This window comes from Rhincodon typus, chromosome 19 (genome assembly GCF_021869965.1).
Source record: "Rhincodon typus isolate 14 chromosome 19, sRhiTyp1.1, whole genome shotgun sequence".
Lineage (NCBI taxonomy): Eukaryota > Metazoa > Chordata > Chondrichthyes > Orectolobiformes > Rhincodontidae > Rhincodon > Rhincodon typus.
The window spans coordinates 16,253,729-16,277,909 of NC_063350.1; the positions used below are offsets into that span (position 1 = coordinate 16,253,729).

The 24,181-nt window shown below is 39.2% G+C and overlaps 1 protein-coding gene across 1 annotated transcript in view; it reads left to right on the forward strand.

Moving 5' to 3' along the window:
* LOC109927115 (uncharacterized protein SCO4629-like) overlaps window positions 1-18,048 on the forward strand; it is a 24,322-nt gene extending 6,274 nt beyond the window's left edge. Inside the window, exons 3-6 of the mRNA XM_020527019.2 lie at window positions 767-890; window positions 7,098-7,250; window positions 14,449-14,631; window positions 17,930-18,048. Coding sequence (XP_020382608.2) covers window positions 767-890; window positions 7,098-7,250; window positions 14,449-14,631; window positions 17,930-18,048 — 579 coding nt within the window. The remainder of the gene's footprint in view (window positions 1-766; window positions 891-7,097; window positions 7,251-14,448; window positions 14,632-17,929) is intronic.
* Window positions 18,049-24,181: the final 6,133 nt, after the last annotated feature.

Here is a 24,181-nt window from a genome sequence, read left to right on the forward strand (position 1 = left end):
GGCCATGCTAAATTGCTCATAGTGTCCAGGGATGTGCAGGTTAGGTGGAAGTTCTGAGGAAGGGTCACCGGACCCGAAACGTTAACTCTGTTTTCTCCTCCACAGATGCTGCCAGACCTGCTGAGCTTTTCCAGCAACTTTGTTTTTGTTGTAATAGTTTTCCCTAACTCACTTTCAATATTCTCTAATCAACTTGTTCAGAGATGTTAGAGCACACCTCTCGAGCAGGTAGGACCTGAACTTAGGCTTCCTGGCCGAGAGGTAGGGATAATACCAATACACCACAAGTGCCCTTTGAGTCACTTCAGATTTTTCTACAATTGAATTCACATCTTATCATCTACTGTGGTGGGATTTGAACCCATGGTCTCAGCACATTTACATGGGGTTTATAAATTACTAGTCCAGTGACCTTACTACTACCCCAACATGTCCCTCTTCTGACTTGCTTTATTTTTAATTAAACCACCACCAACTCACTTGTGTGAAGAATTAAACTAACAAATTAAAAGCACTACCTACCAGGGCAGTGCAACAATGGCAAAAGGCAAGGGTAAGGAAAGAGGGAGGAGATTAATCTAAAATAGAGTTGGAGGGGGAAGTAGTGCCCTCCAATGTGTCCAGGAGAAACAGATAACATTTCAGGTTGTGTGTCTTTTTTTGGTAACATTTCACATTGCTTTTTGAGACTCTGTGTTATTACTATTGCTGTGGAAATTGCTGGTAGTGAGTGCAAGAAGGCTGTTTGAGTGTCCGTGTGTTTCAGAGTGACGTAATAATAGGCCTGGGGTGTCATGACGTTCGGGTGGCTGAAAGAGCTGCAACCCTTTACCTGGAAAATTGGGCTCCGTGGATACTATTTACTGGCTACCTAGGAAACCATACAGTAGGTAAGAAATAATACATCTGAAAAATATGCAGATAAAACAAGGGGCAGAATCTTGTTTACTTTGAGACTAAGCTTGGAGGAGGGCCTAAAAGCAGGAAATATTTCTGCTTGGGGATGGGTTGGGTTTTCCTGGATGATTACATTCTTCTTAATATATTTTGAGGGGGTTTGGTCTGGTCCATAACACCCTCTTCAGGAGAAGAAGAATGCACACAACCTGCAGAAATATACCCAGGCAAGTAAAAGGAAGACTACTGGGGAGGGTCATTGAAATGGCAAAGAGGAAATGCATGACGTAGGACTCCTCATGCGCTTTGAAGAGCAGGGTGACCAGCTGGCTGGGGAGCATGCCTGTGCCAAAGGGGATTTTGGATGTTAACAGCCAACTAGTGAGAAAGCCTCCAAGCAGCTACTCCCAGCATTGTCAAGTAGCAATGCCTTAATAAAACCTCACAATGCTAACAAATCTTTCTTTTGCCGTTCAGTATCCTGATACCCCTTTCCTAAGCCACGTTTATCAGCGCCTCACTACATATGTCTGAGAGGATGTCATGACCCATAGAGTGTGCAACACCTTCCTCCTCACCCTCCACCAGCACAGAGAGACTTAACTCAGTGGGTAACCTATCCAGGGTCACATTCTGATGAGAACAGCACTGAGACAAGCCCTGAGCTAGAGCTTATCCTAGACGTGAGAGCTTTGCTCTATAGGTGATGCTCTCTCTCTGTCACACTAGACTGCATGACAATGCTGAAGACTCGTCCCCCACTTCGTACTCTACAGCTGCAGACCCCTGGGCCCTGTGTCTCTGCTTCAGTTGCTGTTATACACTCCTTCTTCTCTTCCTCCTCCTTCTTAATCTTAATCAAGCTATTACAGCTGCTGAGCTGAGTTGGACAAACATCTGGCAAGAAAATACTGATTTGTGAAGAAATATCAGGAACGCAATTAATGTTTTCCAACTGAGATCTTGATATTTTTATCGTACTCTTGGTTCCTTATCAGGGTGAAAGTCTGCCCTACAGCAACTGTCCATGTTGAGGTACATCCTGCATGACCATGACTGGTTTGTCCGTTCCTGACGGTGCCAGGTAAAAGATACTTGAAGCTTTGATCTTTACACCCTCCTCTAAAACACTCCTTTTCCCTCATAACTGTAAAATAAAACAAAGATCTGTGGATGCTGGAAATCTGAAACAAAAAGAGAAATTGCTGGAGAAACTGGAGTCCAATACCCTCACTCTGCTTACTCTCCACAGATGCATCCCATTTTGTTCCCGCCATTGTCTAGGATCTTGCCAGTGCTGCCAACACTTTAAGTGCCAACAGTATCTCCTGACTCCTCTTAAAGGTTCACATTCTGTGCACGCACACTTTGTGAAATGCTTTGCCAGTGAAAAAAAGATGGCTGCAGCAAAATAAGCTCATTAAGTGTGAGCAAACTGGAAGAATGACACTACCGGCACTACTAGCAGAGGTACTGCACATGTGCAGTTTGCATATGCATGCTAAGAGAGTTTTGGGGGTGTCAGCAGACATTCTCTTCAGCTTCATTCCCTACTTTTCTTTCCAAGCAGCCCTTCTTTCTATGAAACTTTTCTGTTGAGCTCCCTTTTCAGTAGAGTTCCCTTTTCATTTCAGACCCTTTTTCAATAGAGCCCTCCATGTCTGCTCCAGCCCGTTTGCTGGTGACAGCCAATATGGCCGCCTCACTTCGACAGGCTTGTGAGTCCAGTCACCCTTCACCCTTAGTCTGCTTTTAAGAGCTACAGCAAGCTAGACCACAGAGGACTGAGGCTTCTCATCAGCTGGTTGACACTGTCAAACTTCACACTAGGAACGTTTGCATAATGAAACAGTTTGGTTATGAAGGAGCCAAGCAGCCCATCAAGATTGTACTCATCGGAGCTTGGCAAAGAAGTCTACACCTCCAGGTACAAGCCTCATATGTATTGTCTGGTTTGCGACCCACATGTTTTGGCTAACAAGATTGCGCACATGAATGTAATTCCCATGGACTGGAGTGTCAATGAGTATTCATGGAATGTTAACAAATGCAGGAGAAGCTCTGAAACCCACCTGAGAGGTTCTGAGAACTTAGCACAAAAACTTTATCCTGCCATTGAGAAGCTGAAATTTTGCCCACCCAATTAATTTCCCAACCTACCTGCCTGCCCAACCTTTTACAAACTTAGAGTAGGTCCAGAAGATTCCGCCCACGATTTTTCTGTTGCATAAATTGTATTTTTTTTTGGCATTACTGCATCTTCTGCTGTCGTTCATAGTGTAATGTAGTAGCCAAACGACTTGGCATTTACACTTACCCTATTGTGTTCATGGGGACTTTGGGTTCAAAGTCAGTTGTGCCTCTTCAAAGTCAACAAACGTATAGATAAACATACTCAAATTTCCACTCTTCCTAATTTGGTAACTGCATTAGCTTTGACTTGACGTTTATAAATGGATTTATTACATGTTTGTGGAACATAAGAAGAATTGAGAATGGGAAGAACTAACCATTGAATCTGGCTACATCCATTTGTACCACAAAACCAGTGGAGGACTCCAATTTCAACACCTTTACATTTCGCGCACCTGCACTAGACACTAGGCTGTTTATCCATCTACAGGCGCAGCTTCAAGGACTTTGGTTACTGTGCAATGTCCCTCACAGCTGCCTTCCACTCCCCACCCCACAGCTCTTACAACTCATTTCTAGCTGATGACAGCCTTTTCTGCAGTGAATAAGTAGATGGAGAGCAGTTGAGAATCATCCGTATCTAAAAGGCATTGTCACAACCAGTTACATTCACCTCGCTTTTCTGTACTGCTTTCAAGTGAAATATGTGTAAAATTGAAAGCTAAGCCTGCAAACTGCACTTTCAACCCCTGATTATTTGATGAGATTATGGTGCAAAGGACAGAGTTCCGTCTTGTAGGATAAGCAAAGTTTTCTGTCTATTCTTTCAGTGCAGTTCAGACTGCACTTAGATTAGACGTTAATTACAAAAATATGTTCATCAATACAAATTCCTAGAACTTCAGTGATTTAAGTTATTGCATTTCTATATTAATATAGTAGTGAAGCAAATACCCCCTTACTTCAAATATTCAAATATTACATGTCACACTGAAGAAAAAGTGTAAAGTTTTAAATGTGGAATCAGAAAATTTACCTGGAAAACACAATAGAATCACAGTAGTGTTAAGATGCAGAAGGAGGCCATTTGGCCCATTGTGTCTGCACTAATGAGCATCATTAGTGCTATTCTCCTGACCTTTCCCCATCCCCTTGCACATTGTTTTATTTAAATAGTCATCTCTGGAATGCCTTGATTGAACCTGTCTTCGCCACTCTACCAGGCAGTATATTGCAGAGCCGAGTCACTCATTCTCTGAAAGAAAGCTTTCTCTCACATTACATTTGTTTCTTCTGCAAATCACTTTTAATCTGTGTCCTTTCGTTCTTGATATTTTTACAGTGGGAATAGTTTCTGCCAATTTACTGTATCCAGTTTCCTCCTGATTTTGAAAACTTTATCAGATCTACCCTTGGCATTCTTCTGTTCATGGAGAATAGTCTCAATGTCTTCAATCTGTTCTCTTAACTGAAGCTTCTCATCCTTGGAATCTTTCTTGTGAATCTCTTCAATGCGTTCACATCCTTCCTATACCGTGGCATCCAGAACTGTACACAATACTCCAGCTCAGGTCTGACAAGTGCCTTGTACAAGTTCAGTATCACCTTGCACATGTTTTCCATGTCCCTATTAATAAAGCCTAGGATGCATTCATTGCTCTTTTAACCATCCAGCCAATTTCAGTGATCAGTGTATACACACACCCAGGTCTCTGCTCCTCCACTCCCATTAGAATTTTGCCCCTTCTTTTCTATTGTGTGTTCATGTTCTTCCTGTCAAAATGCATTACCTCGAATTTCTCTGAATTCAACTTCATTTACCACGTATCCTCCCGTTCCATCATTCTCTCAATGCCATTTTGACGTTCTGCATTGTCTTCCTCATAGTTTACCATGCTTCCAATTTTTGTATCATCAGCCAGCTTTGAAATTGTCCCCTGAATACCCACATCAAGATCATTAATATACATTGGATATACAAGATCTTCTTTAGTGTCGCAGTTTCAAGAATAACCTTGTTTGGAATTCAACAATTCTCAAGTTTCTAAACAGCTGTTCAAGAAAACCCCTGCAGCTCGAAGGCAGACTCACAACAGAGTCAAATAAAACTAAGAACTGCAGATGCTGGAAATCTGAAACAAAATCAGAAATTGCTGGAGAAACTCAGCAGGTCTGGCAGCATCTGTGGAGAGAGAGCAAAGTTAATGTTGCGAGGTTATATACTTAACTCCTTGGAGTAAGACTTAAACCCACAGCTTTCTTCCTCAGAGGTGGGAAAGCTACTGCTGAGCGAAAGTGTTTACCTAAATAATTAGCCAATGCTTAATCATAAATGAAAAATTAATTATGCTTAGAATAAAATCTCACATTAATTTTGGCCTGGTTGACCAAAACAATTGTATCTTAATCATCTTAACTTATTTATTAATTGTGTTAATTTTAAATTTAATTGATAAAGTGAATTTATTATCTTCTTCACAAAAATGTGCAGAGTCCAGTAAAGGACTTGAACCGGTTGTGAAACAAAAGCAAAAACTTAATTCTGAAGAAGGGTCACGGGACTCGAAACATTAACTCTACTTCCTCTCCACAGTTGCTGCCAGAGCTGCTGATTTTCTCCATCAATTCTTGCTTTGTCTTCACAACAGGTTCAAGTCCTTTATTGGACTCTGCACATTTTTGTGAAGAAGATAATAAATTCACTTTATCAATTATATTTAAAATTAACACAATTAATAAATAAGTTAAGATGATTAAGGTACAATTGTTTTAGTCAAACAGGCCAAAATTAATGTGAGATTTTATTCTAAGCATAATTAATGTTTCATTTATAACGAAGCATCGGCTAATTATTTAGGTAAACACTTTAGCTCAGCAGTAGCTTTCCCACCTCTGAGGAAGAAATTTGTGGGTTTAAGTCTTACTCCAAGAAGTTAAGTATATAATCTCAGCAGGCACTTCTAAACACTACTGAGGGACAGCTGCACTGTCAGAAGTGCTATGCTTAAGTTTAAAGAGAGGATCTCTATTCCATCTTAAATGGATGGAAGAGATCCCATGGACTATTTAAAAAAAAAGAAATGGAGAGTTCTTTCAATGCCTTGGCCAGTATTTATCTCTCAAGAGTATCAAAAACAATCTGTTTCTTCATTCCATTGTTGTTTGTGGAAAATTGCTGAGCTCGATTTAACAGATGCATTGCCCAGCATTACAGATGTCACTACATTTCAAAAGAATGCCATTGGTTGTAAAGCACCTTAGGATGACCTGAGGTACTGAAAGAGGCCCTACAAATGGATGCTCTTTTTCACAGTTTTTTTGTGAATTTTTATTGTTTCAGAATGTATTTGTTGATAACCAATCCCATTGAGAACAGCATGCATTAATAATATGATTTTAAATTGTAAACAGTATCTGCATTGACAGAGGCAGGTAGTGCAAAAAAATTAAAATTAAAACTGTTTATATAAGATATTTTAATAATTGTAAAGTGTTTAAATATTTTGTTTACAGCTATGAGGTTGAGTAAGTTCATTTACTGAATTGCAACCTTATTAAGCTCCTGCGGATCATCTTGTGATATTTTGTATGTTAAAGTAAATTCAAGTCGATTCGATTGTTGATGTAACTCAGATAACCTGTACATGCTATAAAATATGCTTCATTAGTGACGCTCGAATCCAGATACCGCTGTTTTTAATATTTACACTTAGAATCATTGAATTGTTGCAGCACAGAAGAGAGCCATTCGATTTGTGTCTGTGCTGCCTCTCCTCAGGATCAGTTCACATGCTACCTGACCTCTCCCCACATTCTCTGCACATCCCTTCTCTTCCGGTATTTAGAATATTTCGAAGACGTATAAACATTTACAGCACGGAAAGAGGTCGCTCTACCCATTACATCTGTGGCTACTTGAAATGTAGTTTTAGTCTTTTAAGAAATTATTGTTACAGTAACAGTGACGTTAACTGGTGAATAATGCAACCACCTATTTCCTTACTGTCAATGAAATTTAGAAATTCATTCCTCTTACTTGTTGTCATAAATATGATTTTTGAAAACAGGAGTATGGCATCAACCAGAGGCAGATATTTTTGCTGAAACTGCCATTAAGTTAGGTGTGCCAGCTGACAAGATCATACTGGAAAAAAAAGCCACTAATACGGGCGAGAACATAAGATTTGCATATCAAACGCTGAAGGACAACAACATTCCAGGTACAAAACAACCTGATCATTTATTATTCTGTACATATTTCTTGTGGAAATTGAGCAATGCAATGATGGCTAGGAATTCCACATCAAGTTGCAGACAGACTGCTGAGATGATGACCCGAAGGACTCTAGGTGGAATGAAGTGGCACAGTCTCGTCGGTCTCTGAATTAAGCAAAATTCAAATTGTCAAACTGCTGGGATTCGAACTCACATCTCTTTGGATGATTAGGTGAATAGTCCAGCAGCCTAATTCAGTAACCTCACCCATGAGCCTGCTGAACCGGGAGAAAATCAACCATATTTTGACCTAAATTATCACCAAATGTGGAATGGAATGTAAACATAGGGTAGTTCAGGCCATCGGTGAGACACACCTAGATAACAAGTAGTTATTTAAAGATGGATACTTTAATTGGAGACAAGTCAGAGAAAGTTCACTAAGTTAGTTCCTGGGATGAAGTGATTGATTTATGAAGAAAAATTGGACGTGTTGGGCCTTTACTCAATGGATTTTAACAGAATAGGGGATAATCTTACTGAAACAAATAGGATTTTGAGGGGGCTTGACAGTGTAGATGCTGAGAGGACATTTTCCCTTTGGATGGGAACATAGATCTGGGGAAACAGTTTCAGAATAAGTAGTCTCTCATTTAAGATGGAGGTGAGGAGGAGTTAATCTTTGAACTGTCTTTCCCAGAGAGTTGTGGAGTTTGTATCACAGAATCATAGAGTTTTACAATACAAAAGGCAGCCATTTGGCCCATCCTATCTACACTAGCTCTTGAAATAACTCCTGAGCTAGTCCCATTCTCCATCTCTTTAGCCCTCTAAATTCAACACTTTCAAATATATGTCTAGCTCTTTTTTGAAATCTCATGGTTGAGTGTATTCAATGTTGAGTTAGATTTTTTGATTATCAAAGCAATCAAGGCCAACAGGAGAGCAGAGTTGAAGGCATGATTAGATTATCCATAAGATCATAAGAAATAGAAACAAGAGTAAATTATTTGGCCCCTCAAGTCTTTTCTATCATTCAATAAAAGTGTGACTGATTTTATTTAATAATGGAACAGTGTTGATGTGTCTAATATCCTATTCATGCTCCTATTTAATGAATAATGCTAATCAAAATCACCCCAAGGTTACCTGGTATAAGAAATTACAGAGGTGAAATGGAAAAGAATATGCTGAGATGAAGTTTTAGGCTAAATTTTATCCGTCAGTTGTCAGGATCAGAATTGTAAATCCTTCCATTGAAGAATTTGCTTACAATTCCATTACGGGAGCACCTAAAATGAAATTATCCCCAGTTGCTAGAGAAGAAAAGACGGAGCTTATTTTGTTGATACAAAAGCAAACTACTGCAGAGGCTGGAAATCTGGAACAAAAATAGACGATAGATAATGTAAATACTGAACAGGTCAGGCAACATCTGTTGAGGGAACAATAGAGTTAACATTTTGCATTGAAAACCCTTCATCAGAACCAAGGGAAGATAGAAAGTAAATTACTGAAAAAACTGAAGAGCTGTTCCACTTGCTAAGGGGCCCTATCTTTGAATCTTAGTTTCAAATATTGTTGAAATTTGGAATCCTTTTGCAGACAGGACTTCTTAGTTCTTGACCAATTTGCTGTTGCAAGACTAATTTGCCTTGGGATTGGTGGCATATCATGGAGAGTGATTGCAAAATTCAAGCCTCAATTGCTGTGAGGAAAGGATTGTAGTAACACAAAGAAAGATAGATTAAGGAAAAAGCTCATTTAAAAATGCAGCATTTGGACTGTACTGGCACTTAAAAATTGTAATGCACTAATTTGACAAAAACATAATTCTAAGTGTGATTCCCAATTTTAGTAGGAGCATTACGATTTTCTTTCCATTTGCTTTACTCTTCTAAACTTTATTCCTCAAGTGGGAACATTCTGCAAAAACAGGCCCTGCTGCATCAGGATGTTAACCTTTCTATTTCTCCATCTAGAAGCCCCTGTGCCTGTTTCAAGTGAGATTATCGATTAGCAGTTAATTAGAGTTTTGCATTGAGCACCATGCCTGAATCCTTGGCTGTTTACAGCAAAGGAGTGTGTGGAGAAGCTTAGGGATCTGCTCATGGACTAAAACAACACTTTACATTTTTCAGATTCATACATTCCATTAAGTAGAGGGGGGAAGTGGAGTAGGAGGCAGTGGAGGTTCCGCATCTCTCTGTCTATCCACTTTTAACTTCATTCCTCCCTGTGTTCAGGTGGCCCTGAGAAGGGAGTGTAAGATGATTGATGCTGACTATATGGGCACTGCTGGGCACAGAGTTTCTTCTAAACAATGATAGCAACATCATGATTCAGTTGGGAAAGTTCTATTTGCTTGTATTGAATTTTCTCTTAGTTTGATTGGACCATATATTTATTTCCAACATTTGTGGTCCTCTAAAAAGAGCCTGTGTTATGATAATTCTTGTAGCCCAATGTGATCCTTATTTGGAGAGCACTCAGGCAAACCCAATTGACAAAGTTTGTCGCACAGTTGGAACAGATTCAGAAATAAGAAGCTAGTGTTTAATGCAATAGCCCATCTAGTTGCCAAGCTCTCAGCATTGCTTAATTAATATATCTATGGGGATATTCCCACTGCAAGGATAAACAGAAGACCAAAGACTGACAGTAAAGAGCACAGTGAGACAACAACAAGGCTTCGAGTGACCAGAATGCCAGCAACAATTCCATCCATTGTTGCTACGGTTGCAAAGTTTTGAAGACCACCATGGTCACCTACACCGTGACACATGGTACTCAGCCACTGCCAATAAGTAAACTTTCCGCCCATTGTTGGATGCAATACTCTAGTTGGGTGCATAATCAGAGCTTTATATTTGGGTTCAGCATAGGTTCCCTGCTTTTGTATTCAATACCTCCATTTATGAAGGCCAACAAAACATGGGATCTTGGTGTTATGATCCCAGCTGATGTTCTTACAGGATAAGTCAGATCCCAGACTGAAATCTAGCTTGATAGATCATACTTGCCATTCTTTGGTTTTGCTGAGGTAGTCAGTCACTGAAACAGAGCACATAATGTTGCTGATTTAGATTTAACAGTAAAACAGAACTTTATTATTGCAAAATAAAATGAAGATAAAATTGGATAAACCAGACTATTTACATGTGATACATTTAAAGAGTTTGAAACACATGTTTCATAATATAATCCCATTAATCCCAAAAGCTTCCTCTACAGTAATCACACCAGAGAGACATCTTCTTTATCATGCCTATAGGGATGATTTTAATTATGGCTTTGAATCCTATACTTGAGATTCTGTTGTTTCTTCCTGGAGTATTAATACAACTGATCTTAAAACTTCTCATCTTCAAACATCTAATTCAGGGTATTAACCAAGCACTTCTGGTCTGGAGCTTTCACTAAACTCCTTACACTGATATAAACTGTTTCTTAACAATTCTAGCTGACTCCCTTTTTCAGGAACAACTGCATTACACCTCCAGCTTCAATCAAGACTTCTGTAAGAAGGCCCAAAATTAATTTCTTTTTTCTAATTTATGGTGTTTCCTCTAATCAAAAGAAAAGAATAATAATCCCTAACCTTCTGAACTAGAACCTGATGCACAACTGTTTACCTTCTCCACTCATAAAATTCTCCCAATGTAAACAAAACAAAAATTACTCTCCAGGAAGACTTTCTCAAACATTGTGTTTTAAAAGAAACCACCAACACTACAGAAACACTTACAAATTAATCATTAAAACCCTTCAAGCACTCAGAAAAACCCATATGCCGCTGGCTTAAAAATTCAAAAACAATAAATGATATTAAAATAAATATAAATCATACAACTTAGATCACATTAGTGACTGTCTCAATCTGTCCTGCTACCTATGAATATCAATGTACATGCATCCCCAGGTTTTCTGCCCCTGACACTCTTCAGGCCAGTAGTATTATGTCTAAATAGCCTCACCCTCTCCCTTCTGCCTAAATACATCACCACACCTTTGGCTGAACTAAATTTTATCTATTACTCTCTGCCTAGCCTGCTAGCCAATTTATGTCCAGTTGTGGGCAATTTGTGGCCTCTTTGTTTGCAATACCACCAAATTGGCTATCATTGATGATTTTGAAATTCTCGCTTTATTCCAAGATCCAGTTTATTTAAAAAAAGTCGTGGTCCTTGGGTAATGCTCTAGTTTACCATCTTTTACCATTTACCATAATTCACTCTTTCACCTTAAGCCATTTTTTAAAATCCAATTGCTTATTGATCTCCTATTCTTCAAGTCTTAACATTGTTAACCAACAGTCTATGTAATACCTTGTCAAACACTTTAAAATCCACAAAGGCAACATCCACTGCATTCCCTTCATCAACTTTCTCGATTATTTAATCAAAAACCTAAATTAGATCCACCAAGTATGAAGTGGCTTTTACAAGCCTATGGTGGCTCCCCTTAATTAACTCAATCCTCTCAATGCACCTGTTGATTTTATCAATGGGTATTTTGTCTAAAACCTCACAAACTGATGTCAAATGAATTGGCCTGTAGTTCTTGGGATTGTCCTTACACTCTTTCTCATCCTGTATTTGTTGCTGTTTCAATGTGTCAGAAAGGTGCAGAGCAGATTTGGATTTGGTGACCTCCTTTAGTGAACATTTTCCTTTGACTCCTTATGAATGTTTAAGGACTGCAGAATTGGATGAAAAGGATTATATTTGAATTCATCTGCCTGCCATTAAAACAAAACACAATTCCCACTGCTATGTCGTTCTCACACTGAATAAATGAATCTGATGATATCTGCAGGTCTTAGGTAACTAATTCAGCCCATTTTTGGAAGATGGTCATTCATTTCTTTGTATGTTGGGATTAAATTCTTATTGCTGACCAGGATTGCATTTATTACCCACACATAGTTGCCATGTAATGGTGGTGTTGGTGATCTTTCTGCAGGCTGTATTTTGAAGGTGCCTCCACATAATTCTTAGAGAAGCAGTTCCAAGGTTTGTACCTGATAAGAAAGAGTGTCAATAAATATCCATCAGAACAGAGAGGAAGGGGTTATGTAAATAGTCCTTTAATACATTAATTTATAAAGGATATTAATTCATTTGCAATATTTTGTAGGAAAACTGTTTTGCTATGGTTTTAATAGTGGTTTAAATTTATTTTAGCTTGAGGTTTGGGCTGGTCACCTGTAAGGAATAAAATAACTGAATAGGCCAGGAAAATTGCTTAGAACAGTGAATGAGGGTGCACTTGATTTGTATAATTGGGCTTATTTTGTTAAAAAGAAAGACAAAAATCTGTAGCCACATGATTATGCAAAATGATAAATGTGCATGACAGGACTGATACAGTTAATAGTAGGGCCCTGGGGAGTGTTGCTGGACAAAGAGACCGAGGGGTCCAGATGCATAGCTCCTTGAAAGTGGAGTTGCAGATAGTCAGGGTGGTAAAGAGGGCATCTGGCACACTTGCCTTCATTGGTTAGCGCATTGACTATGGGAGTTGGGACATCATGTTGCAGCTATATAGGATGTTGGTGAGGCCACTTTTAGAACACTGCATTCAAAACTGGTCTTTCTGCTTTAGGAAAGATATTGTTAAACTTGAAAGGGTTCAGAAAAGATTTGCGAGGATGTTGTTGGGATTGGAAGGTTTGAGCTACAGGGTGAGGCTGAAGAGGCTGGGGCTATTTTCCCTGGAGCTTCGAAGGCTGAGGGGTGACCTTATAGAGGTTTAGAAAATCATGAAGGACATGGATAGGGTGAATATTCTAGGCCCAAAACATCAGCCTTCCTGCTCCTCTGATTCTGGTTGGCATGCTGTGTCCATCCAGCTCTACACCTTGTTATCTTAGTATATCTGGATGTTTCTTATCTCTCTCCCTCATATATTTTAAATTTTGATTTGCTTTCTGGATACTGTTTAAGTGTAATTTAGATTTCCTGCTTTATACCCCGTATGGACTGTGAATGGCTCAGCAAGGATTCTTCAACCTGATTGGTTGAAGAACCTCAGTGCTTCTTGCCCTGCTCACAGTTGTCACAGCTCCAGTGTGGAAGTTGCTAGTTTTGGAAAGACACAGATTAGAGGAAATCTGTCCCTAGAGTCCAATGAAAGCCTGAGAGTAGATGTTATTAAGGTGAACAGTGAGCACTCTTCCTTCATTGCTCACAGAGAAGTCCACACCATTTCTTTTTAAATTGTATTTTGAAACAGGTGTGAGCATTGCATAGATCAGTCAGTCAAATTGGGAGTTACCTACAACCATCTTTGTAAAGAGACCTTTGTGATTTTTACGCGATAATCTTTTACAATATTTGAATATACAGCTTCAAAAAAAATGTTCAAAGAAATTTGGAATAAAACTCCTGAATGATACACAAAGATTACCTCAATCAGTCAGAGAAAACAAATTAGAAGATGAAGTCAGATAAACCAATGAAAAGCATAAAGGGGAAGCTATAAAAATTCCAAAGCAGAAGTCAGTGAAATGGAAAAAAGAAGAAAATGTGAGAGGTGACACAGTCATTATTAGGAATGTTGATTTTGATTGACTGCAGTGTTCAATAGCAAGAAAAACATGAATATGTGCATTTGTTTTATGTATTAGCTCAGTCGCTAACATATGTTAACAATAAACTGTAGTGTGAACAGCTTGGACATGCCTCATCCAGCAATACATATCACTTTATGAAGGGTATTGTATGACCTTTTACTTACGATATTGTAACCCTGGCCATGATAGGTTAATGTTTCTGACCTTCAATGAAACAAATCAAAAATAGACTCCATTTATTCTATTGGCAAAATGCCCAGTTGTCCTCGTTTAGATATTGACCTTTTGCTTCATCTACAAAAGACCTTGATCTTCTTCAATTCTGCAATCTCCTGAAATGACGCGTTTTAACATATATTTCTGTTTGGAGCTATCTCCATATCTTCTGTGTGTTATATCCTTGGTCACAGAACCATCCTTGTTCCATGCTGTAGAATGTTCATTATGGGCTGACCCACTTTTCTATCTCTGCGTTCTATTCAACTAAACGTTATATGTTTGTCTGTGGTTTTGCTGCCTTTGATTGCTATCTTTGTCTTCAGTACTAGTGTTCGTTCTTGCTTCAGCGAAGTATTTTGGTAATCTTTTGTATGGAAATGTTTTGTAAATTTTCTATTTACTTCCAGCGAAGAAGATAATTCTAGTTCAACAGCCTTTTATGGAGCGTCGGGTTTATGCTACCTACCTTAGGCAGTGGCCAGATGACAAAGAAAATGTACAGGCTGTAGTCACTTCTCCAATGATGGAACTGGATGAATACCCAAACAGTCAAGTGGGTAACATGGACAACTTAATTGGGTACATGTTAGGTAGGTTTGGATACCTGAAGAATTCTACTGAAATTTCAAGCCAAAGTAACTTCTCAAAAAGTATTACTTGTTATTCTATGATCATTACGTTGTTTGTCTAAGTTTTTTGTTAATGTTGATATTTAATGTGAGCCAAAAAGGACTTTCATGTGCAATGTAGCAAGAGGGCAAAGGCTTTCAATTAATATATGAGAGCAGGGCCTTTTAGGGCAGAGAGGCTATTTGGTCGAGTGGGGCCAGTGCAGGATGGTGATCCCATTGCTCCACCCCGGCTTCATTCTCATCAAGCCTTCAGGTGGCTTTCCTGCTGTGGGAGGCCATTTGAGGTGGTTAAGCGGCAGCTTGAGGACCCCTATCACTGGCATTCAACAAGTGCCGGGAAGGGGGTCTGCCAACTGAGAGGCCACAGAGAAAGCCCTCTTGGGTTTGGTGGCCTATCGGGGAAGGAGAATGGTGGAAGTGTAGCAGTCATTCATATACACTTTTTGCCTAATTGAGGCACCCTGCATTAGGAAGGGGCATCCAAATGGAGAAAGCACCCTCATCCCCGTTGCCCCTCCTGCTGAACCCCCTTCCTGCAGTTTCTATCTCGCCTAAGCTCACCTCTATTTGGGGATATGTTGGTGATCCTCGTGGCAGGTACCATTGCTCTAGGTGCCACTCATGGCACTGGAAAGCTGCCAGCCTCTGATTGCCCACAGCTCTGTGAAGATTTCTGCCCAAAGATCCTGATTAGCTTGTATTAGCAACATGAGGCTGTCACTGGTTCTCCAACCAGTAGGCAAGACTCCTGTCACCCACATTAAAGAAATGATCTTTTTCCAAATTATCTTCTACTGGTTTGTTTTATCGTGAAGACCACATTCTACAATTTAACCCCTTTTATTTCATGAGCTCTAACTTGTTTACAAGTCGGATGTGCAACTTTGTATCAAACACCTTTTGGAAGTCCACCTTGGATCATGTCAACTGCATTGCTGTATCCTACTGTCTCTGTCACCACTTTAAAACACTCCAGCAAGCTAGTTAAACATGGTTTTTCCCTTGAGAAATCCATTCTGGGTTTCTTTAATTAACCCACATTTGCTCATGTGACAATTGATTTTGTTCTGAGTTATTGATTCTAGAAGTTTCCTAATGAGCAAAGTCAAAATGACCAGTCTTTAATTGCTTAGCTTGTCCTTACATCCCTTGAACAAAGACATATCACTTGGATTTCCTCACGCACTATCCCTAAGTCAAAGGAAGTTTGAAAAATTATTGCCAGTGCCTCATCAAGTACCACTCAATATTGTTAGATGTATTACATTTCATCCTGTGGACTTGTCAGTTGTGAAGTATGGACAGCTTAACCAGTACCACCTCCTCATCAATTTTAAACAACTCTAGAGACTAAATTTCCTTCCCTTTCACCTTGGCCCAGGTAGCATCTTCTTCCCAAGTGAAGACAGATGCACAGTATTCATTTCAGAGTTCGACTATGCCCTCTGCTTACAATTTATGTGGTATGGAAGACTCTGGAATTTCCTTGTATGTTGCCAATCTCTTTTAATGCCTCTGTTTGCCCTTCTTTACATTTTACCACCCTTCTGAACCATCTATATTCAGCTTTGTTCTAAATTGTATATTTTAGGCTGAATCTGTCATAACCACTTTTCCTTTGTATCATAATTTCTACCTCTTTCCTTGAGACCATAGACCATAAGACCATAAGATAATGGAGCAGAATTAAGCCATTCGCCCCAACAGGTCTGCTCCACCATTTGATTATGGATGATATGTCTCACAACTCCTTCTCCTGCCTTATCCCCGAAACCTTTGATCCCCTTACTTAGCAAGCACTTATCTCTTTCTTAAATACACTCAATGACCTGGTCTACACAGCCTTCTGTGGCAATGAGTTCCACAGATTCATCACCCTCTGGCTGAAGAAATTCATCCACATCTCAGTTCTAAAGGATTGCCTCTTTACTTTGAAGCTGTGCCCTCAGGTCCTTGTCTCTCCTACTTGTGGAAACATCTTCTCCACATCCACTCTATCAAGGTCTCTCAGTACTCTGTAAGTTTCAAACAAATCCTCCCTCCTCCTTCTAAACTCCATTGAGTACAGACTCAGAATCCTCAACTGCTCCTTATATGACAAGCTCTTCCTACCCAGTATCATTCTACTAAAGCTACTCTTGGTCTCCTTCAAGGCCAACATATCTTTCATTAGATAGGGGCCCAAAACTGACTACAGTATTCCAAATACGATCTGACCAGATCCTTATACAGCCTCAGCAGTATATCCCTGCTTTTGTATTCTAGCCTTCTCAAAATGAATGCTAACATTGCATTTGCCTTCCTAACTGCCAACTGAACTCACATGTTAACCTTAGGAGAATCCTGAACCAGGGCTTCTAAGTTCTTTTGTGCTTCAGATTTCCAAAGACTTTTCCCATTCAGAAAATTGTCTTCATTTGGTGCAGCACAGTGGCTCAGTGGTTAGCACTGTGGCCTTACAGTGCCAGGGACTCAGGTTCAATCCCAGCCACGGGCAACTGTCAGTGTGGCATTTGCACATTGTCTGGGTGCTCTGGTTTTCTCCCACAATCCAAAGACGTGCAGGTTAGGTGGATTGGCCATGATAAATTGCCCATAGTGTACAGGGATGTGCAGGCTAGGTGGATTAGCCATGGGAAATGCAGGGTGATAGGGTAGGGGGATAGTTCTGTGGGATGCTCTTCGGAGGGACAGTGTGGACTTGATGGGCCAAATGACCTGCTTCCACACTGAAGGGATTCTATTCTTCGTACCGACGTGCTTAACCTCACACTTTCCCACATTGAATTCCATCTGCCACTTCTTTGCCCACTCTCCTAGAATGTTCCAGTTCTTCTGCCGAGATTAATGAGTGAGTGACAGAAAGATATCTGGTTGAACTTAGATGGGAATTGTTAAGTCCTATTTAAGTGACAGCTTAAGGAAAGATTTCTTATTGCAGCTATCTAGAGGTACTTAAAGCTTTTAGCATCCAATTAATTACCCACAGGCATGTGAGTACACATGACGGCTAATTTGTGCACAGCAATGTTCTGCGAACAATAATGATTCATTCACCTGCTTTTGTTTCTAAAGGTTAAGGGGAGAATGTTGGTAGAATATTAGGATACCTCCTTATTCCCCTTGGAAAAATCATTCTGGAATCGTTTGTCATGGAAAAGGCAGAATAGACATCTTAAATCTGTATCTATTTTATCTATACATTAGAACAGCATTTTAGTTCAACTTTAAGTTTGTGTTATATATTTCTCTCCAGCTGTTCTGGAACGAATTCGAGATTACCCAAAGAAGGGTTTTCAAGTAGAGCAAGAAATATTTCCTGAGGTTTATGATGCCCAATGGAAGCTACTGCAAGCTGGTTACCAACCAAAATAAACTGATTGAATACCAGAAAAAAACGGTATCACTTTAACTTTTTTAATTGGAAGGACTTTGCAACTTTCCACCACTGTATTTTTGTTAAAATTAATTTTATACTGAAATAGTAATCTTTAAAGGAAGTTATGAAGTTTTGTTTAAGTAAATGATCGAGAACTATTTACCTATATTTGTCCAGATTTTTGCATTGACTTAAAGGGATGGATTGCCTCGTTTCTGTATTTGTAGAGCATTGGGATGGAATCATTAGATTTAATGGTACCTCAGAAGTATATACTGGAAGGAGATCCAGTTAATATCCTATGTTTTAGTAATCCACTGTTCATTCAATTAGAAAACCTAACATTTCACTTGCTTACTGGATTTGTCCACCTCATTTGCACACGTGAATGGAAATGGAAATTCTGTTGCCATTATTTGCAGCACCTTGAATCTAAAATGTTCACAACAAAAATTATCCCAGCGCTAAACATAGAATTCTGTCTGGTATCAAGTGTATTCTACAGCATCTGTCTGGCCAACATCTTTAGAATCCCCTGAGCTAGGACCTAGGCCAATCAAATATGGAAGCTATAGGGCCATATGAATATGGTTTTTAGCTGGGATATGACAAAATAAAAAACCTTTAAATTCTTTAACTGCAAAAATTTAAGTTTAAACTTGGATCTAATTGCCAAATTTCAAGTTTGTGACACCCTAGAATATGCCAGAATAAGAAGTTGCTTTGATATACCTGCTCAATCAGAGTGGTAACAAGTTTATCTTATCTAATGGTCAGTGTGCCAGATTGCTCCATAAAGCACAGCAAAATTGATCTGTATGAGTCAGTCATGACCAGAAAACTTTTCAATATCTTCACTTTCGTTAAGTTGAAAAATGAGCTAATAGAGGTGGTAGTAAAGACTGAGCATGGAAGGGGAAAAAATATTTACGTTTTAAGAGATGTTTAAGTTCACAGGAGATTATTCATAAATAGTATAAACATAAAATAATAGTAATTGAAGAGAAAAGACTTTATTTTATCATGTTTAGTTTCCTACAATGGTAATATTACAGTCATAAAATTACTCTTGGTACTTGAGTAACATTATTAGTATTTTTCAACATTACACTGCATCAACTGATTTCTTCTTAAAACAGGCTGACCCTGAGAGAGCCTGGTATTCCGAGATTTAGGACAAGGTGTATCCTTCCTTAAAATAGATGGTTCGTCCATAGAACCCCTTTAAAGAAATGAAGTGGCAAACGTAATTAAGATTTCCTTCACACAATAATGTGAAGTGGTTGGATTAACGCTTGTAACATTGTTAATACTGGTGTCACTTAGTGTTTATTTAAGTCCTTTTTTTCTGCTGGAGACAGCGATTCTGACAAACAGAAACACACAGTAATGCCATCAGATCAAGAGGAACCACTCCAAGCAGAGAGATCAAATTTAAGAAGGGAAAACCTCTGATTTGTTACTGTGACTTTTCATTTCACTGCCAACCATTATGGAATGATTATGCCAATTGTCAAAATGATGTTTTGTACGCAAGGATGTGGAGTGTAACTGTATGGGTTAAGTAGAAAGAAGAGTCGAATCATCACGAAAGTTACAATTATGAGGTTCATAAGATTATTATTTTTTGAGACTGTTTAAATTTAAGGTAAATAAAAATAGTCATATAACCTGTTCTGAAGTTGACCTGACTATATTCCTGATTTTGTGAAGAAGGGTCCCGACCCGAAATGTCAGCTTTCCTGCTCCTCTGATGTTCCCTGGCCTGCTGTGTTCCTCCAGCACCACACTTTGTTATCTCTGACTCCAGCATCTGCAGTTCTTGCTATCTCTCTGACTATATTCCTGGCTGGTTTAATTATTAGAGATCAAAGGAAGGCTTGGGTTGTTTTACTGAAGAAAAGGTGAAGGGAAGAAAGAACAGTTTATAAATAATGGCATTGTCTCTGAGTAGACTATGAGTTGACTTTGAATCGCCCAATTTGAGTTTTTGAGGATCGTAAATATCTGTGCTGTAAATCTGAGAAAGATGAATTTTTGTTAAGCAAAGGTTTTAAGGGATATGGGCCAAAGTCAGGTATAGGGAGTTAGGCTGCAGATCAGCCAATATCTCATTGAATAGCAGAACAGACTCAAGGGGCTGAATGGCCTACTGCTGTTCCTGTGTTCCTATCTTCCTAAGTAGTTAATTTACTTCTAAGATGAAATGGAATTGGTATCAAAGATCAAATTAACAACTTTACCCCAATGCAAGGCTAATGTGTTTCACATTTTTAAGTGGTCGCATTCCCCCTTACGATGGTTTATGAATGTGAGAATTTTTATAAACAACTAAATTGCACAAATACGGGATTTGCCTCAATCAGAAACTTGTCATTTATTGAAATAAACCTCCTGATGCCCTACTAGAACACTTACAATCTCCAATATGACTGGTTGGTTCAACCTGAGTGAGGCCAATCAATTCTAACACTTCTTCCACCTGCATTTTGACTTAACTTTATCTCCTTTTGCAGTGATTCATATTAAACAACCACATCAAACATTTTCCTGTTCATGCTTTTTGGGATATCTGATAGCTAATGCTACTTAGTGTATTCCACTCCCAACCCTAAGAATATGATCAGTGAAACAATCCAACTCTTTCCATGGAAGACCCAGGTCAGGCATCATGATCTGTTTACAACGATCTAAATATCTCTCCTGCCATTTGGAGGTGACAGGGTAACAGCACTCGGTTCCAAGATAGCAACTTGTCACAGCAACAATAGCCATAGAGTCATAGAGATGTACAGCATGGAAACAGACACTTCAGTCCAACTCAACAATGCTGACTAAACATCCTAAATAAATCTGGCCCTATTTGCCAGCATTTGGCACATATCCCTCTAAACCCTTCCTATTCATATACCCATCCAGATGCCTTTTAAATGTTCCTCATTCCGAAAAAAATTGCTCCTTAGGTCCCTTTTAAATCTTTCCCCTCTCACCTTAAGCCTATGCCATCTAGTTATGGACTCTCCCACCCCAGGAAAAAGACCTTGTCTATTCACCCTATCTACTGCCCCTCATGGTTTTATAAACCTCTATAAGGTCACCCCTCAGCCTCTGATACTCCTGGGAAAATAGCCCCAGCCTCTCCCTATAGCTCATACTGGCAACATCTTTGTAAATCTTTTCTGAACCCTTTCAAGTTTTACAACATCCTTCCTATAGCAGGGAGACTGGAATTGCATGCAGTATTCCAATAGTGGCCTATCCAATGTCCTGGACGGCTGCAACACAACCTCTCAACTCCTATACGCAATGCATTGACCGATAAAGACAAGCATACCAAACGCCTTCTTCACTATCCTATCTACCTGTGTCTCCACTTTCAAGGAACTATGAACCTGCACTCCAAGGTCTCTTTGTTCAGCAACACTCTCCAGGACCTTACCATTAAATGTATAAGTCCTGCCCTGATTTGGCTTTCCAAAATTTAGCACCTGACAATAATCTAAATTAAACTCCATCTGCCACTCCTTGGCCCATTGGTCCATCTGATCAAGGTCCCATTGTACTCTGAGGTATTCTTCTTCATTTTCCAATACACCTCCAATTTTAGTGTCTTCTGCAAACTTACTAACCCTACCTCCTATGTTCATATCCAAATCATTTATATAACTGACAAAAAGCATTGGACCCAGCACCGATCCTTGTGGCACACTCCTAGTCACAGGCCTCTAGTCTGAAAAGTAACCCTCCACTACCACCTTTTGCCTTCCACCTTCAGATTCCGATATTGTTGTATTAGGTGATTAACCTCTTGATTGCATCAGATAGTGGCAGGTAATGGCATTTCCCTGTACCATTATCCCATGATAGCAGTGAGACAATGTTAGAATTACTCTTACTGACGCACTGCCTTTTACTTATTGTCTGAATTTAGCCTACCTCTGTGCGTTTGTACTTATGGGGTTTTTCGTATTCCATAATGTCCTGTTTGAAGGGATTCCGATCCCACACATTGCCGTTGGGAAATGGGCAGAGGAAGCCACTTTGAGATCAGGTCACAGGCTTCCCTAAAAATCAATGAAACTATCACAGGCAGGCAAAATTTTGTTTTGGGCTGATCTATAGCTATCTGAGAGACAAAAAGCAACAGATGGAGGAAGGCAGTTTAGCACCTGAATCAGAGAAAATGTTGACTCTATTGTTCATCATGTCGGATGGAAGTTTATACTCAGGTTGAAGAAACAAGGTTCATGGAGATTTAAAGGAGTTTGGAAGATGTACCTCACTTGGGTTAGAGGGAAGGCCCTCCAGGGTAATCCTCTTAGTGAAAGTTTGAGACCAGAAGTTACCTGGCTATGAAATCAATAAGTAAGCAAGCCTTTGGGAGCTGAGAATACTTTTAGTCAGGTCGCTGGAGAATGAAGTGTTCACCGAATGGGTAGTGTAATGTAAAGCTATAGCAGGAAATTCTTGGTCGTGCTAAAAGTTAAATGGGAAATCTGTAGTTTAAGCTATTGTTTTAACCTTAAGTTTAAATTACAAAAATAAAGAATTGTTGAGTCACTGGGTTTGATTCTTAAATGACATCTGTGATGGAGTTATAAGTCATTTATTTTAGTCATTGCTACAGTAAATGTTTTAATTCATGAAATCTTCATGCGCATTGTTTCAGCTGTTAACTAGAAATTAAGACTTTACGCTATCAATTGTTGCGAAATTTGTAACACAACAGCCTTGGCTGGTTTTAAGGCATGATTGGAGAGATGAAAGTACCGTATTATCAACTTGAGATGAATTAGAATGAGCAGGCAATCAGAACAAAATGGCATCACTCTGCAAGGGGAGGTGATATTAGAGAGAAGAATTATTTGTAGGTGGTCTCGGTTGTCACTTAGTAGCTGGTTACAATAAGCCTGGTAGCAACAAGATAGTAGGCACTGCACCGTGACGACAAAGACATCAAACCAGAGATGTGAAAGATGATTATCTGCACCAATTATATTAAAAAGTTAAAAACAGAATACCACAGTGAAAATTATTCCTTCCATCCAAGGACCCTTACGACTTATGTATTGGGCTATTTGAAGAATAAATCTGTCCCGAAGCAAATACTCTCATGAAGGAAACATTCATATTAGCTTGCTAATTAGCTGGTTTTCTAATAATTGCAAAGCACTCCATCCACCGGTCCAGCTGAGAACTGTCAATGCACATCTTAGTTGTCACTTAAGTGGTGATGACGAAAATGAAATGAGCAGTGCTTAGAGGTAAACTGTGCAGGTGGTTGCTTGGCAGCAATAACCATGGATTTCAAATTCAAGTGTTCCACTATAATCTTATTCCTTTCTTCTTCCCCCTGGAGAGATCATTTAAACCATCTCGCAATGTGTTGGAGGAGCTGTTTCATCTGAATCAACTTTGGCAGAGACTTAAATTGTCATCTTTTCATTTTGTCTGAGCTTGGTCTGCAGAATTAATCACTTTATGAAGAAAGTCAAATTTTGTTCTGAAGTTTTGATTTGCTTTCTTACATTTGTGTGCTTTTAACTCACTTAGAATTATTAGTTAATACATTAATTATGGCATAAATGACCTGCTCATGCACAAAGAGATCACATTTCAATTTTGTAGCATAACTACATAATGGGCAGTTTTTTCAAAAAAATGTCTTTAATGCTCTATCATATGTTTCTTATCATAATGATATAAATTCAGTAATGTAATAAAAATGGCATTTTTTCCCACAATTTGCAATGGTGAAAGGTTGTTTCTGTGGTTCTCTGGATAGCTGTATCCAAGGTAACCAGTAGTACTCCATAGCAACGAAGCAGCAGGCTTCCTATTCGACTGATGGAACATGATGACTGCCAACACTGTGATACTGGTTTTACAGGACAGAGAACTGTTATGCAATACTCGAGGGTAAGAGGGTAAATTTTCTAACCTGCTTTCATTTTTTCTCAACCGTAGTGATGTATTGGTGTAGGGATATTGTCACCAGGCTAGTAAACCAGAGACTGATGCTAATTCTCTGAATGTGGGTATGTATCCCACCATAGCAGATGATGAAATTTGAATTAAATGAACTGAATCTTAAAAAACAATGAAGACTATGAAACCATTGCTGATGGC